Genomic DNA, 18,063 nt, shown 5'->3' on the forward strand with positions numbered 1-18,063 from the left:
GCAAATATAGTCAATAGAGTCGAGGAAGAAATTGGCAAGTTGCCAAGTAAGGGGTGGGAATATGGTGAGCTTCTAAGTGTAGTAACGACAGAATTACGGAAAGAGAAACAACATGTTCATTGGAAAGGAAAAAAGAAACCGAAAAGCTGGTGGAACAAGGAGATACGAGAAGCCATCGCCGAACGACAGAAGGCATCTCGAGAGCACAGGCAGGCAAAGAAGGTGCAGTTGCCACAGGATGAAGTAACCAGTAAATGGGAAATATACCGGGAGAAAAAGTCTATGGTTCAAATACTGGTACAAGCAAAATTAAAAGGTGAAAGTGAAAGTTGGTTGTCAGAAATACGTGAGAAAAAGAAGGCCGCACCTAGAATATTTTGGAATCACATAAAATTATTAGGCAGGAAGTCAACAACAATACAACAACATATCCTAGACGAAGATGAAAACAGACTGGAAGGAGAAGCAGCAATAAATTACATCCAAAAAGTAACAGCCGAATCTTTCAAAGGCAAGGACGAGGTTGTATTTGAAGAAAAAAAGAGCATGAAAGAGACCCAAGGGGGAAAGGAGCTATATAGTGCTTACAAATTTAAACTGGAAGAAAGCGGAAAAGAAAATTCCTAAGCGCACAGCCACAGGGCTAGACGAGGTTCCCGTTAGGCTGATAAATGAACTGGGACCAAAAAGTAAGGAAGCTCTCGTGAAAGCAGTTGAAAAAACTTTAAAAGATAGACGAATATCAGACAGTTGGCGACACAGTAGAATGAATTTAATTTATAAAGGTAAGGGGGAGAAAGACAGAATTCACTCGTATAGACCGTTGACCATTACATCGGTAATATACAGGCTAGCAATGCAGGCAATCAAATTAAAGCTTCAAGCATGGGCAGAAAATAATGGCATTTTGGGAGAGCTTCAGAATGGCTTTAGAATAGGTAGGCGTTTGGATGATAACTTGTTTGTTCTTACTCAGTGTATTGAAATATCAAAAGCAGAAAGCAGACCGTTGTATGTGGCCCTTTTGGACATTACAGGAGCATACGACAACGTAGACCGCAGCATTTTGTGGGATATTCTGGAAGGGGAAGGCTTAGGTAACGATTGTATACAGCTTTTGAGAGAGATTTACCTAGAAAATACTGTTTGCGTTGAATGGGAAGGGATGAGGAGCGCGGAGAAAGTTCATATCAACAAGGGACTGAGGCAGGGGTGCCCTTTATCCCCGCTGCTGTTTATGATGTACATGGTGAGGATGGAGAGGGCGCTAGAAGGAAGTAATATCGGCAGAAAGCAGACCGTTGTATGTGGCCTTTTTGGACATTACAGGAGCATACGACAACGTAGACCGCAGCATTTTGTGGGATATTCTGGAAGGGGAAGGCTTAGGTAACTATTGTATACAGCTTTTGAGAGAGATTTACCTAGAAAATACTGTTTGCGTTGAATGGGAAGGGATGAGGAGCGCGGAGAAAGTTCATATCAACAAGGGACTGAGGCAGGGGTGCCCTTTATCCCCGCTGCTGTTTATGATGTACATGGTGAGGATGGAGAGGGCGCTAGAAGGAAGTAATATCGGGTTTAATCTATCATACAAACAGGCAGGTACAGTATTAGAGCAGCAACTCCCAGGTTTATTTTATGCGGACGACATTGTGTTGCTCGCAAACAAGCAAAGTGATTTGCAACGTCTGGCTAATATCTGTGGACAGGAAGCCAACAATTTAGGTTTGAAATTTAGTGTTAGAAAATCAGGTGTTATTGTATTCAATGAAAACAGTGAACAGACAGTGGAGATACAGGGCCAAGAAATACCTCGGGTAACAGAATATAAATACCTTGGTATATGGATAAACGAAGGCAACGGATATATGGAAACACAGGAAAAAACCATAACAGTCAAGGGGAAGAGAAATGCAGCCATAATGAAGCACAGAGCGCTATGGGGATACAATAGGTACGAGGTCCTCCGAGGTATGTGGAAAGGAGTAATGGTTCCAGGACTTACTTTTGGAAATGCGGTTGTTTGCTTTAAATCAGGGGTACAATCAGGACTCGACGGGAACCAAAGGTCAGTGGGTCGCCTCGCATTGGGCGCTCACGGAAAGACTACAAATGAAGCTGTGCAAGGGGATATGGGCTGGACTAGTTTTGAAGTGAGGGAAGCTCGCAGTAAAATTGAGTATGAAGAACGGCTGAGGAATATGGAGGAAAGTAAATGGGCTGGGAGAGTGTTCAGGTATCTGTACAGGCAAAACATTGATTCACAGTGGAGGAAAAGAACTAGGAAGCTTACCAGCAAGTATGCGGCCTGTGGGGTGGGCAACACAGCAACAAAGAAGGTCAAGCGGAAAGTCAGAGAGGCTGAATTAATCTCATGGGTGGCGGCAATGGAAAAGAAACCTGCCATGAGTAACTACTTAAGGGGAAAAAACGAAATTAGGAAAGAAACCATTTATGATAACTCAAAGGGAAGCTCATTACTTTTCGAAGCGAGATCGGGATGCCTTAGAACACGCACCTATAAAGCGAGATATAAGAAGGAAGAAGAAGCATGTGCTTGCTGCGGTAAAGCTAGGGAAACGACGGAGCATATTTTATTAGAATGTGAAGACGTCTATCCAGCGGTCGATTTAGGCACCACTGGCCTCCTTGAAGCCCTTGGGTTCAGCGGGAGCAATGGTAAAGCAAACAGGTCCGCAATAGACATCAGTAAGAGGCGATTGGAGGATTGGTGGAAGAAAAGTAGGGAAACGACAAAAGACGGAGACGTACAAAAGCACAGTTCGCAATAGGGTGTCAGAAAATTTGGACGTGGTAGTTCATAGTGTCTTTTTTTTGTTTCTCATTGGTTAACCTAGGTAGGATATTAGGCAGCATAGTAGCAAGAGCTTGGTGGCGCAAGCCACCGCCCCGTTCCAAAGGGGACGCTCATAACATCCATCCATCCAGAAAGGGAATGGCGAAACTTCGAGCTTTCGAACGATACCAAGATGGCGGCGTTCGGTGGCGGGAAAGACGAGTTAGGGCTCCGCGAACTGCGGTGATTTTACGCGATTTAAAGCTGTTTTCTCGCCCTACGAACTCATAAATTAATTTTTTTCGGGCACATTTAGTGCGTTTTCAGTTAAAGGGACACTAAAGGTTACTATTAAGTCAACGTGGACTGTTGAAATACCATCCCAGAAACCTCGAAACGCTTGTTTCGTGCCAAGGAGAGACTTATTTTAAGAGAAAATGCGTTCTGAAGCGTCCGCGTACCTCTAGCGCAGTTCAAATCGCCCGCCCTCCGATCGAGGAGAACTGACATCATGGTCTCATAGTGACGTTGCGCCATCGGTGAGTAGAACGGCGTCCGCAGACGGCGCTACGGCTTTTCTGCGCAAAACGCGAACGCGCGGCCAGAAACAGAGCCAAGACAGAGCCGACAGCAGAGCGAAAGCGGGAGTATGGTGGCTAGCGGAAGGAGAAACGAATTACGTCCCACGTTACGTCCCACGGCACACGGAGAGTCCGTTTTCGTTAAACTATAGGCTGCAGCGAGCTCGCAGCGTGGTCGGCGTGGTCTATGAGAAGCGACGAGCCTTTTCGCACTCGCAACAGGGCATAAAAATGTGCGAATCGACGCAAAACTCGGCCTAGAAACGTGCTTCGCCACAGCCAGGGCTCAATACGACCCAAGCTGGCACGACCCAGATGTCGTTTCCCGCACCGCCACCAGGCGCCGCTACTATACCTCACACTCCAGCGCAAGACGCCCATAAGCTGGTACTTCATTCTATGACGCTAACTTCGACGCTCGTCGCAATGGACCCTGACACCGACAGATTGGCTCGCGATGGTGGGCTCAACTTCAGCGATTTGAGCACCGACGAGCGCGACCTGCTTCTGAGGGCTCGCACTGCCGGCGTCGTTGCGTACTACGACGGCGGCCTCGACACCGGCTCTCCGGAGCGGGAAAGCAACGAGGGCTTCCCACGACATCACATGGACGTGGCATTCTCGCTGCTTGTTCCAAATGAAAGTTTCGCGAGCAGAACCCTCACAGCACGACGCGATAACGAAACTACTGAAACTCCAAAGCGTGCGCGGCGCAGAGTCGAGCGAAAACGAAACCTTTCGAACACCCATATTACTGAAGGGTAACGTCAAAATGTTATTTTTTCCTAGAATCGAATAGACGTAGACAAGTAGCATTTTTTCCGGCTTATAATCGAATGAAATGATATTTTTAATACGAGTAGTTGAGTATTAGTAACACAAATTATGAGGAGACCTTTCGTCATCGGGCTAGTACCGGAATGTCGCTGGGGGGTCTCAAATCGTGTCATGCATTTACCTCAATTTCTCGGTTACTAAAGCTCTGTTCGCGATTATATTGACGCCTTAGACGTTCTAGAACATTGCTCTACCACTTTAACTTGAGTTTCTGGTAACCTTTAGTGTCCCTTTAAACCACTTTGATACAATGTAGATTAGGCATTGCAGATACCGAAACGCGTGGTTGCCAAAAATCGATCTTTTTTGCGATTTTCGCGATCTGATCCCCGCGTCCCCCTTTAAAGAAGAAAGACACCCCACACGAACACATTATACAAGAATCCCGCGCTCTTCAGGAGAAATACCAAAATTACATAGAATTTTACACCGATGGCTCTAAAACAAAAAATTACGTGGGTGTGAGGGCCGTAACGGAACATTGGGAAATTAGTATTCGATTACCACAACATGCCTTTGTCTACACAGCCGAAGTATATGCAATATGGACTGTAGTTAAAAAGAGCATCGCTGACAAACACGAAAACACAGTAATATACACTGATTCATTAAGCACACTGAATGCTCTACATGCGAAATCCGAATGTGAACCCCTGATAAGGGATATTTTAAACATGGTAACATTAAACAAATACGGCCGGTCAATTAAGTTTTGCTGGGTCCCAAGCCATGTCGGTATACCGGGAAATGAAGCAGCGGATAGGTGTGCATCAATGGCAGCGCACAAATACATAACAAACACGGCGCTTTCATATCGGGATAGTATCACGGCGATTAGGAAGGCCTTGATGTCCAAATGGCAACAGACATGGGACAATTGCTTAAATAACAAGCTACATCTTACTAAACCTGTAATTGGTGAGTGGAAGTCGTGCACTCACCAGCAACGGTTCTATGAGGTGATCCTGTGTCGACTTCGGATTGGACACACACATTTAACACACAACTTTCTCCTCCGAAAAGAAAACCTGCTGACTTGCGAAAAATGCAATCAACCTCTTACAGTAATACATATCCTTATAACACGTCCACAGTTTGAAACATAGCGACAGAAGCTATTGCACAACCTATATAATTTAAATATACCTTTACACCCTGCCCTATTACTGGCAGATGACCCGCTAGTGCCATTTACTAACCTGCTCCACTTTTTAGAGACAACCGGTTATTTACACGAATTATAATGCAATGCAGGTTTGCCTCCTCTAACCTTGCGTTTCCTTTTGTCTTGTGACTGGCGCAGCATGGCCTTAGTTGCCTTTGTGCCATTAAACCTCAACTAACCAACCAACCAACCAGCCAAATGTCAGTATAGGGAGGAGATGCCACCGACGCTATTGCTTGGCACACCGAGCCCCACAGTTGGTGTACGCCTGCCCATCAACCACGGCCTGGTACAAGCTCGAGGAAACAATAGACGACACCACGTGCACCCTCAGAAAGCATTTATTACGATTGCAACTAACACTTCGGGCAGGACAGCTAGCTATATAGTTGACATCGCTGAGGGTTCTCTCGAAGAGAATGATAGGCTAAATAAAGAAGGGGATACGGGCAGCTGCGATGGTTGCCACGGCAAAAACACGGTTGACTAACCACATGTGGGAAAACGGGAACGGTGGCGGAGCCTTCCACACTCACCGCTTGCTGGTGACCAAAGAGCTTTGTGGCAATGTTAGAGGGGTCTTACGGGACACACTCACATGTTTTATTTGAATCAGAGTGCAAGTAAATGTACGCAATTAAGTGACCTTCAAGTGGCTTGGATGCCATGTGCAGCCTAATCAATATTTAAAACTGATAGTTTTTTCTTTCTTAACATGTTTGTGTTGTACCCGCCCTTGCTTTTTGTGCTTCACTTGCAGTATGTCATACCAACAAGGTCAAATTTCGACCCTTCTCATGTGCCCTAGTTTTCACTGTAACAAGAATGCGCCAAGATTTGATTGAAAATTTTAAAATATTGATTATTTGCACAGGCTGCAAACGTCAACTATCAGCTGAAGGGTCGCCCAGTGGTTATAATTTTGTGCATAACTACAGAAACAACAGAAGTGCAGAAATTTCAGCTGATTGGCTTCCTCAATCGGCTCGCAAAATTTAGCATTCACTAGTTTTTTGCATGAAAACGGAAAAGGACTGCAGAAATTTCAGCTAATGGCAAACTCACCATGCAAAATTTAGCATTCAGTAGGCATCCCCTACTGCCTCTCTAGCTCTACTGTGGTTGCAGGGCAGCAATGTTGTAAAATGGTGCTCCAGGTTCTGAGGACAGTCCAAGTGTATCCAACATGGTGAATGGCAAGGACTCCCAGCTGCCCAGCTTCTGGGTGCCCAGCCTGACACCAAGTGCCAAGAAAGACAGGACTGCCAAGCCTGTAAGTCCATGTGATGATGCTTTTTCCCAAGAATTCCTTAATCTAATCCAGTCATTGTTGCGAGAAGGAAGCATGTGGAATTACAGGTAAACTTGAATATAACCAACTGTAATGACTAAAGTTTCTGTATAGCAAATTATTTACCGTTTTATAATGTTTTGTCCATAGAATGGCATGTTTTGAACCTCTACATAAGGAAATGTGTTTATACAGTGTAACCTCGTTAAACCATAGTTGGCCAGAGCTTGGAAAAAGTACGTACTAAACGGTAGTACTGTTTAACTGAAATAGTATGAGATCGCCCACTTACCTGTTGAAAACTGAACACTGAACTCAGAGAGAGTGCGATGAAAGAGGAAAAAAACATGCAGTATTCATTCACTTCGCGCGACAAAAGTTATTTTCATTTGATGCCGCAGCGGCCGAGCATGATGACAGCGGCCTCAAACTTACTGAAGCTGCGTGCCAGCTTTTCAGCCAGCCCCCTCTTGTCGGCAAACACCCGCATGGCAGATTCTTCATTAGCATTACGTATTCTCCGTGTGTGCGCACATTAGTGCTGCAGAAGTTGCCGGGTGCTGTTCTCGCCGTGACGATTGCATTCGTAAGGCTGACGTAACGCGCAGCTTCTGCCACTATCGGGCCTGAATCGCCCGTTCTGTCGCTTTCCGTGCACGCGCGCAGTAGTGCTGCAGAAGTCTCGGGGCGCCTTTTTCATTGCCGGGTGCTGTTCTCGTTGCGACGATTGCATTCATGGGCGCGATAACGTAACTCTATTCCAAACAAAAAATATTCCAAACTCCGGATGTCTAAGTGACGTGACTGTTTCTGCGTACGGGGGGCGGGAACCTGTGACGTTTTTCAATCTGCTCAATCAGCAGCCTCCATCATTGCCGGAAGCATGTTTTGCTTGTTTTTTACTTGCAAAGGGACCATATAGCAACTAACATTTAGATATTAACGCCTAATAAAAGAACAATTGTATGTCGCTGAGAGTAAAATTGTTTTGTAATCTTTTGACGCAAGATAAGTTGAAGCGCGCTTGAAAGTAAACACAAATATTTCAATTTTGTGAGTCATAGCCACACATGTGCCAATTCCGCATCCAATCCATATTGCTACGCACACGTAAGATGGCGGTTACGTGAAAACAGTTGATTGGTTCTGTGGGCCGCACTTGGTGTATTTTTGCCCGTAACGCTGCCTGATTAGATGAAATCTTGGCGTACAAGATGTACTTTCGCCCGAGAAGAATTTTGGAAGCTGTGAACATCATGAAGACTGTGAAAGCGTAGTACTCGGTGAGTAAACACGTCATTTTTTCTTGTGCTTAATCACTGAGCAGTAGCATCTGAACATCAGCAGTGATCGCATGGTGTTCACTTTTGCTTTTTTCGCATAGGATACGAAAGAATCAATGAAGGTTGGAAGGCATCTCAACAGATAGCTGGTAAGTAAACGTTTTCTATAAACGATCGCAACTATCTCTGACTCTCTGATTTAAATCAAACTATCTGATTTAAATCAAAGGTGGTCTGTAACAGAGGCCCATTTATTATTTTTTTTTCTGCCACACACTGCTGTGCAGTGATATATTCCCCCGTGCGGGCTGTACAGATACTTCTGCTGGATATAACTTGCATAAGAAAAGCTTTTTTTTTTTGTTATTCAATTGTGTTAAGTTTAACGTAACACTTATGTCGGGATAAAATAACAACACATTAAATGAAAGTAACTGTCATGTTTTAACGGCATAGCGATATCTGAAACGGTACGATTTGCTGGTATTGATTCGCTGCAGTCCGGCGAAAATTGAGAGCAAGAAGAAGAAATGGCGGCTGCTCCTAAAAGCGCGCGCGTTTTGGCGGCGCAGGCCACCATGCTAATCGAATTCATTGAGCAGCATCCATACTTGGCGAGAGGTGCCACAAGCCTTTTGCCAAGTATGAGTGCTGCTCAAAAAGAAGCACTCTGGAAGGAGGTCGCGACGGCCTTGAATGCGATTGGTCCGGCAGTCAAAGCAGCCTGGCGCTGGCGCCTGTATTGGACCCGGCTGTGCTACGGCTGCCGGAGGATCGCGGCGCAGGTGGGCGCCGAGAAGAGGTGAGCCCGCGGCTAGCAACATCTTTGGAATGTATAAGCTCACGGTGTTCATGCATTTGCAAGAAAACAGGAGGTGGGAAGCTGGGCGGCCTGGAGGGCCGCATGCTCGAAGGTGAACCGGTCCAGCTTCCGCTCCTGTGGACTTCTTCGCCGACGACGCCGAGGTGCATAGCGATTTTCGTTGCTGTGTGTACTGATTTCGGGCAGTTACACCATGGTGAATATTTTGCCGTTGTGTGCTTATGTGTGTTTTCTTACAATTCAGCACACATGCCAGCACATGATATCCGTACTTTGCAAGAATGGAAATGCTGCCCCACTGCTGTTAAAGCAATGCTGTTAAGAAACACCTTGTGATGGATTGCATGGCTCGTTAATCCGTAAAGCATTAGCAATGAGTTGTCAAAGCTCTAAGTCACCGGTATGTCACATGCTGCATAAAGACAATGAGCAAAAGTGAACAAGGTGAATGCAGGAGCCAACGTTTTGACAATTATAGGCCCATTTGCATTCTACCCTTCTTTAGCAAAGTTATTGAACGGCTGGTAGAAAAGTGCCTAACTAATTACGTATCTAAATTTAGTATTCTTTCACCATTCCAATTCGGCTTCCGCAAGTGCTATTCAACCGAACTTGCTCTTATCGCCCTAACTGAACAATTAAAGATGGAAATCAATAAGGGCATGTATGCTGGATCACTGTTCGTGGATCTGACTAAAGCCTTTGATGAAATTAACCACCACATTTTATCCTTTAAACTTGAATCTATAGGAATAACAGGTCCTGCATTAACTTTGACACAAAATTATTTAAAAGATAGAACACGAAGAGTTAGAATTAATGGTTTTCTTTCTAAATCAATGACAACATACATTGGTGTACCTCAGGGATCCATACTTTGTCCACTCTTGTCTTTAAGATATGTGAACGACCTGCCTAATTGCCTGCTTTCTTCTAACTGCATTCTTTATGCAGACTACACAACTATCTTTAACTCTGACATTCGTGTAGGGAACCTAGTTTCTAAACTTAATACCGACTTAAAAAATGTTTTAAATTGGTGCAATATTAACCAGCTCAACATAAACTCGTCTAAAACTAAATGTGTTTTATTCACGTTCCACCAACGCTCATCTGCATTCATTCCTTCGCTCTACCTTGGTAATAATCTTATCCCGCGTAGTACTTCCTGTAACTACTTGGGTGTAGAACTTGATTCTAACCTTAAATTTCATCAACACATAGCCAACGTTAGGCGGAAGGCAACATATGGAATAAGGACACTTTTAAAAGCTCGGTATGTGTTTAACCAGGAAACACTACTCTCTTTATACTACTCATTTATCCATTCACATATAAAATATTGCATTACATGCTGGGGCAATACGTATCGTACCCACTTACAATCATTACAAGTACTACAAAACCAGGCTGTTAGAATAATTACATTTAGTCCTAACCATTTCAATTCCAAATACTTATTACATAAATATAGTATTCTTACTGTGAACGAGCTTGTTTATTTATTTATTCAAATACCCTAAAGGCCCTCTTGGAGAGGGTATTACACAGGGGGGGCACACGAAACACACTAATAAGAATATGCGAGAAAAAAAAATAGTAAGAATAAACAATTCAGCAAACATAGTAAGAACACCACAAAATACTCATATACCAATATTGGAAGTGGATTAAAGTTCGAAATAAAGATAAGAATGAAGTGTGAGAATTGAAACACCGGGGGTTCAGGGATAACACAAAAAGAGAAAAAACTGCAATAAAATGTCAAACAAGATGCAAAGGTATTAAATTAGCCCTGAAAAAAAATAGCTAACACCAAAGACGCACAGAGACGTCAAATTCTGATATGAGTCCACAGCATTTGTTGAAATTGATCGGTGTTAACTTCAGTGGCAATATCAGATGGTAGGTTATTCCAGTCAGCTATGGTTTTGGGGATGAATGATTGTGCGTAATGGGCCGAGTGGCAAGCTGGGCGTTTGACTTTGCAGGGGTGATCACGGCGAGGAAAAATGACAGTAGGTGACTGAAAGAAGTCGTCGCGCAAACGATCATGATGATAAAGTTTGTGAAAGAGAGATAGGCGGGCGTGTTTCCGTCGTAGTGATAGCGGAGGCAGTTCGGCACGAATTTTTAAAGATGTAACACTGGAATACAGAGAAAAATCTGAAAAAATGAAGCGAGCAGCACGGCTTTGCAGGGATTCAATGTTACGTATAATGTAGTCTTGGCTTGGGTCCCAGATGGCACATGCATATTCAATTTTAGGCCTGATTAATGTGGTGTACGCGAGTTTCTTTAGGTGTGAAGGCGCTTGCTTTAGTCTGTGTTTCAAGATTCCGAAAGTACGGTTAGCAGATGCAAGAGTAACGTTGATGTGATGATGCCATGTTAGATCCGATTGCAAGTTGATTCCTAAGTATTTGTACGTGGTAGTAAGTTCGACAGCATTGTTACCTATAAAGTATGAAGTTGGAATACGGGAGGAGGAGTGCGTAAATGACATGCACTTAGTTTTAGTATGATTTAGGGACATTTGCTAGTCTGAACACCATCTGTTTATTGCGTTGAGGTATGACTGCAATGCTTGATGGTCAGTGTCAGTAGAAATGGTACGGTAAATTACGCAATCATCGGCGAACAGTCTTACTCTGGTCGACATGCAGTTAGGCAAGTCATTAATATAAATTAGAAAAAGCAAAGGGCCAAGCGCGCTCCCTTGTGGAACGCTGGACGTGACAGGAATAAAAGGGGAGTTGCAATGATTAATATTTGTGAATTGAGTTCGAAATGACAAGAAATCTTTTATCCATGCAATGGCTTGTGCGTCAGTGTTAAAATATTTAAGTTTCAGTAGTAGCCTGTGGTGAGGAACGCGGTCAAAAGCTTTGGAAAAATCTAAGAATATCGCATCGACTTGGTTGCCAGCGTCAATACATGAAAGAAAGTCATTAGTAAACCCTGCAAGTTGCCCATCGCATGAATATCCCTTGCGAAAGCCGTGCTGGTATTTGAAGATTATGTTATGTTCTAAGTATTTTATGATTTGAGAATGTATGATATGTTCGAGTAGTTTGCAAACGGCGCTAGTTATCGAAATAGGCCGGTAGTTATACGGTAATGAGCGATTGCCAGATTTAAAAATTGGTATGACCATGGCTGTACGCCAGTCATTAGGAATTTGGCCGGATGACAATGACTGTGAAAAAAGAGCACACAAGATTCCCGAAATGCTTTGCGATGTACTTTTAAGCAACTTGTTGTTGAACCCAACGTGGTCAGATGCAGATGATACCTTACGATTATTAAGTAGTGATATGATACCGGACTCGGTAATATTTATCTGCGGCATGATGATATTGGAAAGTGTACCTACGTTTGGGCATGAAGTGGCGTCCTCACGGGTGAACACAGACGAGAATGCATTGTTTAATATTTGTGCATACTTTGACTCGGGAACAGTGGTGCCTGTGGGATCGGTAAGCACAACATCGGGGTGATTGCTTGGATTTATTACTTGCCAAAATTTACGAGGATTGTTAGTCAGCGTAGATGACAGGTCGTGGTTGAAAAAGTGACGACGACTAGATTTAAGTAACTCTTGGTGTTCTTTGTCGCACTGTTTGTATTTAAGCCACGATGGTGCAAGACTGGATTTCTGGGCTTGCCTGTACAATCGCTTTTTTTGTTGTTGTTTAGATGCCGAAGTTGCTTGTTGAACCATGGCGTAGAGCTCCTACTCCTAATTGTTATGGAGGGTATATATTGGTAATGACGTCAGTAAACATATTTTTGAACGCGACCCATTTTTCTTCAACTGTACGGGACAAGAAGTCATTAAGAAACTGGTCTGCAAAAAGAGATAATTGTGCATTCATTCCATCAAAGTTAGCTCTGCTATAGCATCTAATTTTTTTTTCAATGATCTTCCTACTGTTATGCCGACAAACAATGTTCCCAGTAATGACGTCATGATTGGAGAGCCCATCTAGGGGACTAATGTTGGCGCAAATGTCAGGGATATTAGTAAGGATCAGGTCAAGAATACTGGAGCATGTGGCAGTGCGCCGTGTGGGTTGCATGATAAGTTGGGATAATGAAAAATCTAGACATGACTGAAGAAATGCATTCGATTCTCTTTCACTCTCCGTGACAGATAGAGTTGCCCAATTGATGCGTGGATAATTAAAATCCTCAAATATTAATAACACACAATTAGGAAATCGGTTACACACTTCACTCAAAATGCGATAGAACTCTTCAACAAAAGCACTGCCCATATCAGGGGGGCGATAAAAAACACCAATAAGTATGTCAGTACTGCTACCGTTTAACAACACCCATACACATTCAAGAAACGTAGAAATTATGATGGGTACACATGATAATTCTTTTTTTATTGCCAACAGAACATTAGCTTTAGTCTTGGTACATTTTTATATCGACAACTAGATAATGCTTACCGCAACAGTCTGATACCTCAGTCTTGTCTAATGAATACTAATCTTACGCGATTTGCACTAAACAATAACTTTATTCTTCCAATGGTACGCACAAATTATGGTAAGCAGAGTGTCCACTTTTTGTCAGTTTCCTTCTGGAACACACTACCTCCTATTATTAAGTCGTGTAAATCATTTCAATTTAAACGACAGCTGAAAGACCACATTTTATCATCTGCAACCACTTGGATAAGTATCTTTTTCCCCTCCAAATGTACATTTGGTTACGCAACACAAATTAAAGATGAAGAAATTGCGGCCACTAACCAAGTCAAGGTGAAAAAACACACAGAGACGTTTTGGGACCTGTATGGGTTCCTTGATCACACTTACATAATATTATGTTCTGAAACGTCTGTGTGTTTTTTCACCTTGACTTGGTCAGTGGCCGCAATTTCTTCATCATCATGTTACCTGACCAGACGAACTTTCGTCGTACTCTTGACAACACAAATTAAAGTTCATTTGGTTAGGTCTCACTATCCATTTACTTTCATAATGGTGTTATAGTTCTGTAATTAGTCGAATGTAATAATAATTATTATACTTTTTTATTAGCATGTCTGCAGCTGATTTGTTCAGTACTGCCAAACCTAAAACAATACGAAGTTTGTTATCTTTTGAATATTTTACATTATTTGCTGCAACTGTTGTTTATATTTTTACTTATACACTGTACAGGAGGTCCCATTACAGTCTTTGACCTCGGGACCTCCTCCTGTATATTATTGCCTTGTACTATATCTTGTCTATTAATAACAAAACCTCATTCATTCATTCATTCATTCATTCATTCATTCATTCATTCATTCATTCATTCATTCATTCAAGTGGACTTGTCTTCTTCAAGTCCACTTGTCGAAACGTTGGCTCCTGCATTCACCTTGTGCACGTTTTGCTCATCGTCTTGAATTTCCATCTCCCGCATTCCCCGTGTTTTTATGCTGCATTAAGAATTTTCTGATTGAAAAACTATAAGTGAAATAGACATTGCAACCAGTTGATGGAACTTAATCACATTATGACTACTTTACTTTATTGTTCCAGCAGGACACCTCCAGTGAGGAGGAGCGTCCTGATGTTCCAGTGCCCCCTGCCCCACCACGTTCTGCCCACGTGTCCATTGGAACCGAGCCGGGTACAAGTGGCACTGCACGTAAGGCACTTCAGCAGCTATTGCGATACGAACACATCACTCAAAGCTAAAAAGCAGTATCTGTTAAGACCTTTTAAACAGAAATTATGTATTTATATTATTTACATGGCAAAGAAAAAGTGCCTGCCTAAATGTCGCTGCAAAATGGAACAATAATCTGTTTGACTATTAACACCATTTGTAACGCAGCTTGTGTAGCGTACAAGCTGAAAGTACTATTAGTGTTGCATTTTATAAGGGTGTAGTGCCTTTTTGTTTATGCAAATTTACTGTTCATTTTGTGAACGGTGTGTTGCTGGAATTATTTTCTGGGCTTCCACCTGATAATGAACCAGTAAAATCTCTACGCAGGACGGAGCAAAATTTGTTTATCCTGTTTACTGATTTTATTTTTAAGGACCATCACCTCGGCAGCAGCCCCGCAGGCCACCCCACCAACAGCTGCTGGATGATGCGGCCTGCAGAGCAGCCGCCGAGTATGCGCGGCAGGGGCAGCTGGCCAAGGCAGCGAATGCGGAGGCCGTCAGTTTCCACCAGCTGCTGCTGCAGCAAAATAGGCAGGTACGTACAACTTGGCCAGGTCATTTTTCTAAGAGGTGATTAGTGCGTATGGTTATGTGCGTTACAACCATATTACACATGAGAGGCATCTGTAGTCATTTGGCTCATTGGCTAATGCACGTTTATGCATCTCCTTTAAGGTGTTCTTTAACACATAGCAACTTACAAAACATTTCCATGGTTGCATGCATCACCACAGCAGGATCATCTTTTGTTTAACAATTCAACTAGTCACCAATACTGCATACCTGCCAACCCTCCCGATTCGCCTGGGAGACTCCCGATTTTTGACTCGACTTTCCAATTGTATGATCACTGCCTGATATCTCCCGAAAAGTGGTCTCTGTTCGCGCAATAATGGTTTTTGTGAAACCGGCACCGCGGAATCTCCACATCCACATCGTAATCGTCAGCATCACCAACAAAGCTGCACTAGCACCATTGGTATCATCGATCAAGCAGCCGACTGTGGTGTCTAGAAAGCCAACCAAAGCCAGAGCCAATGTCGCTCTTGCATTTCATGCATGCCTGTGCATGCCCTCCTCCACTGTGCACCTTGTTGTTGCTGCGTGTGTGTCGCAGTGTGTGATTAGTGTTGGCTAGGCTGTCTGTGTGTAGTGCAGCGTGTAAAGTTAGTGTCTGCCTGATGCCATGGCGCTATCAAAGCCCAAGAAAAGATATCTGCAGAAGTTTTTGCAGTCATATACTTCCGAATTTCCGTGCTTTTTGGCATCCAGAAAACAAGATTTTGCATTTCGCACAACGTGTGGATGCGACGTCAGCGTGTCGCACGGTGGCAAAGGCGACTTAAAACTTCATGTTTCCACAACGAAGCATCAAAACTATGTTCGCACTGCTGAGCAGCAAGGCAACGTGGTGAACTTCCTTCGGAACAACTGCGACGACAGTGTCATACGTGCGGAGTGCCTGTTTACGGGATTCCTCATCGAACACAACCTGCCCCTTAGTGTCTGCGACCACGTTGGGCCTCTTCTACGGAAAATGTTTCCGAAATGTGACGAGGCGAAGCGTTATGGATGTGGACGTACGAAGGCAAGTGCAATTGTTGGAGAAATGGCATCAGAGGTGCAGAGCACGATGCTGGAGACCATCAAGCACCATGCTTTTGCTGTTGCGGTCGACAGCAGTAACGACACTACTGCACGGCTGTACCCGATTGTGGTGATGTACTATGTAGGGGAATGCTCGCGCATTGAAAGTAGATTATTCAGCATTCAGGAACTGCACGGGGAGGCGACGGGAACAAATATCGGGAACCTCGTGTTGAAGGCAATGGAGACCTTTGAAGTGCCCGTGTCAAACTGTGTTGCGTTTTGCGCCGACAACCCAAACGTTATGCTAGGAAAAAGAAAAATGGCGTCGCCGCAGTTTTAAAGAAGGCACAAGAAAACTTGGTTGTGATTGGCTGCCCGTGCCATCTAATTAACCTTGCTGCCGAGAAAGGAGCCGCGTGCTTGCCGGCTAAGTTTGATGAGGTTCTTGTGGATATCTTTTATTACTTGGAGAAAAGCTCTAAATGCAAGGACAAGCTGTCTGAATTTCAAGAGATGCACAATGTGGAAGTGCGAAAGATTTTGAAGCATGTGCAGACTCGTTGGTTGTCACTAGGCAAGTGCCTGACAAGAATTCTTGATCAGTGGCAACCTCTGGTTAGCTTTTTCTTAAACGAAATCAAATCAAAGAAGCAGTGCCCATCTTTTTTAGAGTCGTATCAGATTCCTTGTAGGCCCGAACCATCAGGAGGTGCAAAGGCCGACGAAGTCAGTCGCAGGCATAAAGCACCAACTGAGAAGAAGGATGCCCCAGCTACAAAAAAAGCCAAAGTGTTAACAGAGTCTGCAAGACAAGAAGCTGTTCTGACTCGTGAAGAAAGGCTGTTTCATTTTTTGACCTCTGACATTAACTTGGCTTTCGGATTTTTTTTTAAAAAGTGTGATCCCACTTTTTGAGAAAGCAAATTGCCAGCTACCAATCACAGGCACCTCAAATACATATTCTGCAGTCGGTTCTGCTCCAACTCCTCACTGAGCTTTTGACTAGGTTTGTCTTGCCAACTGCTGTAAAGGGTGCTCCTTCTCCGCTTGAAGTTCTATATCAAGATATCTGCAATCAGAAGGCAGACAGTGATCTGGTCATTGGGTGTCGTACAGCAGCATTGGTAGAGAAATTTAGTCCCCATGATCAGACGCAATTTTTCACTTGTGTCCGCTCTTGCTTTACCACTGTGTGTGATTACATGAGGCACAAATTCCACTTGAAAACGCAACTCTGAAGAATGCTGAGGTGGCCAACCTAAAATTTGTTTCAGAGGCATCGCTCTCGAGTCTGCGTTACTTTATTCAGAGTTTCCCTCAGCTGCTGCCCCGTGATTCCAATGAATCTGCTGAAGATGCTTTAGATGCTCTTGAAGTTGAGTTTGCAACACTACAAGCGTACAGTTTTCCAGAGGACATTCTGAATGAAGAAAGGTGCGACGTGCAGTGGTCTATGATTCAAAAAATGAAAAACACTAATGGAAAACAGATGTTTCACCGAGTTGCCAAGGTGATGCTGGATTTACTCGTGATGCCGCACAGCAACGCAGAGTGTGAGAGGGTTTTTAGCACGGTGCGAAAAACTAGGACCGAGTTCCGCTCATCAATGTGCAACACAACCCTCCAGAACCTGCTGCTAGTGAAGGGCCATCAGTCTGGACCATGTTTCGAGCAGAGCTACTCCGACAAATTTTTGAAGTGAGCAAAGTCTGCTACAGCAAGGTCCCTGCAAAAGGACTCATCGAACACTGCTTGAAAGTTTGAACGACCCCCCCCCCAGATCACCACCCCCCCCTTTGCTGCAAATAAAGTCTCCCAAGATTTTTGATCTCGCCAGGTTGGCAGGTATGATACTGTTTTCTGAGAGGCAGAGGCAGCTTGGTAGGATTTGCTACGCTTCACATGTTTATACCATAACAGACCATATACGTTTGCACGGCCATTTCTCATGTCATATGTATATGATCTCGCTGCCCTCAAGAGTAACCTTGCTGAAACTGTAACACTTG

At 43.7% G+C, this 18,063-nt stretch overlaps 2 protein-coding genes across 9 annotated transcripts in view; both read left to right on the plus strand.

Annotated features, from left to right (window-relative positions):
* Positions 1-18,063, plus strand: part of LOC142580215 (nitric oxide synthase-interacting protein) — a 249,724-nt gene that overhangs the window by 46,350 nt on the left and 185,311 nt on the right. For all 5 annotated transcript variants that reach the window (XM_075691116.1, XM_075691115.1, XM_075691113.1 and 2 more), the window contains exon 4: positions 6,541-6,656. In XM_075691116.1, coding sequence (XP_075547231.1) covers positions 6,541-6,656 — 116 coding nt within the window. The remainder of the gene's footprint in view (positions 1-6,540; positions 6,657-18,063) is intronic.
* The window catches only part of LOC142580214 (uncharacterized), a 33,301-nt gene continuing 21,902 nt past the window's right edge, over positions 6,665-18,063 (plus strand). Inside the window, exons 1-6 of one of the 4 annotated variants that reach the window (XM_075691110.1) lie at positions 6,665-7,957; positions 8,059-8,106; positions 8,530-8,759; positions 8,830-8,923; positions 14,330-14,438; positions 14,836-14,999. In XM_075691110.1, the coding sequence (XP_075547225.1) occupies positions 8,654-8,759; positions 8,830-8,923; positions 14,330-14,438; positions 14,836-14,999 (473 nt within the window). In that variant the 5' untranslated portion in view covers positions 6,665-7,957; positions 8,059-8,106; positions 8,530-8,653. The remainder of the gene's footprint in view (positions 7,958-8,058; positions 8,107-8,529; positions 8,760-8,829; positions 8,924-14,329; positions 14,439-14,835; positions 15,000-18,063) is intronic. The other 3 variants (XM_075691111.1, XR_012827648.1, XR_012827649.1) reach the window with 3 other exon arrangements.

Source organism: Dermacentor variabilis, chromosome 4, assembly GCF_050947875.1.
Source record: "Dermacentor variabilis isolate Ectoservices chromosome 4, ASM5094787v1, whole genome shotgun sequence".
NCBI lineage: Eukaryota > Metazoa > Arthropoda > Arachnida > Ixodida > Ixodidae > Dermacentor > Dermacentor variabilis.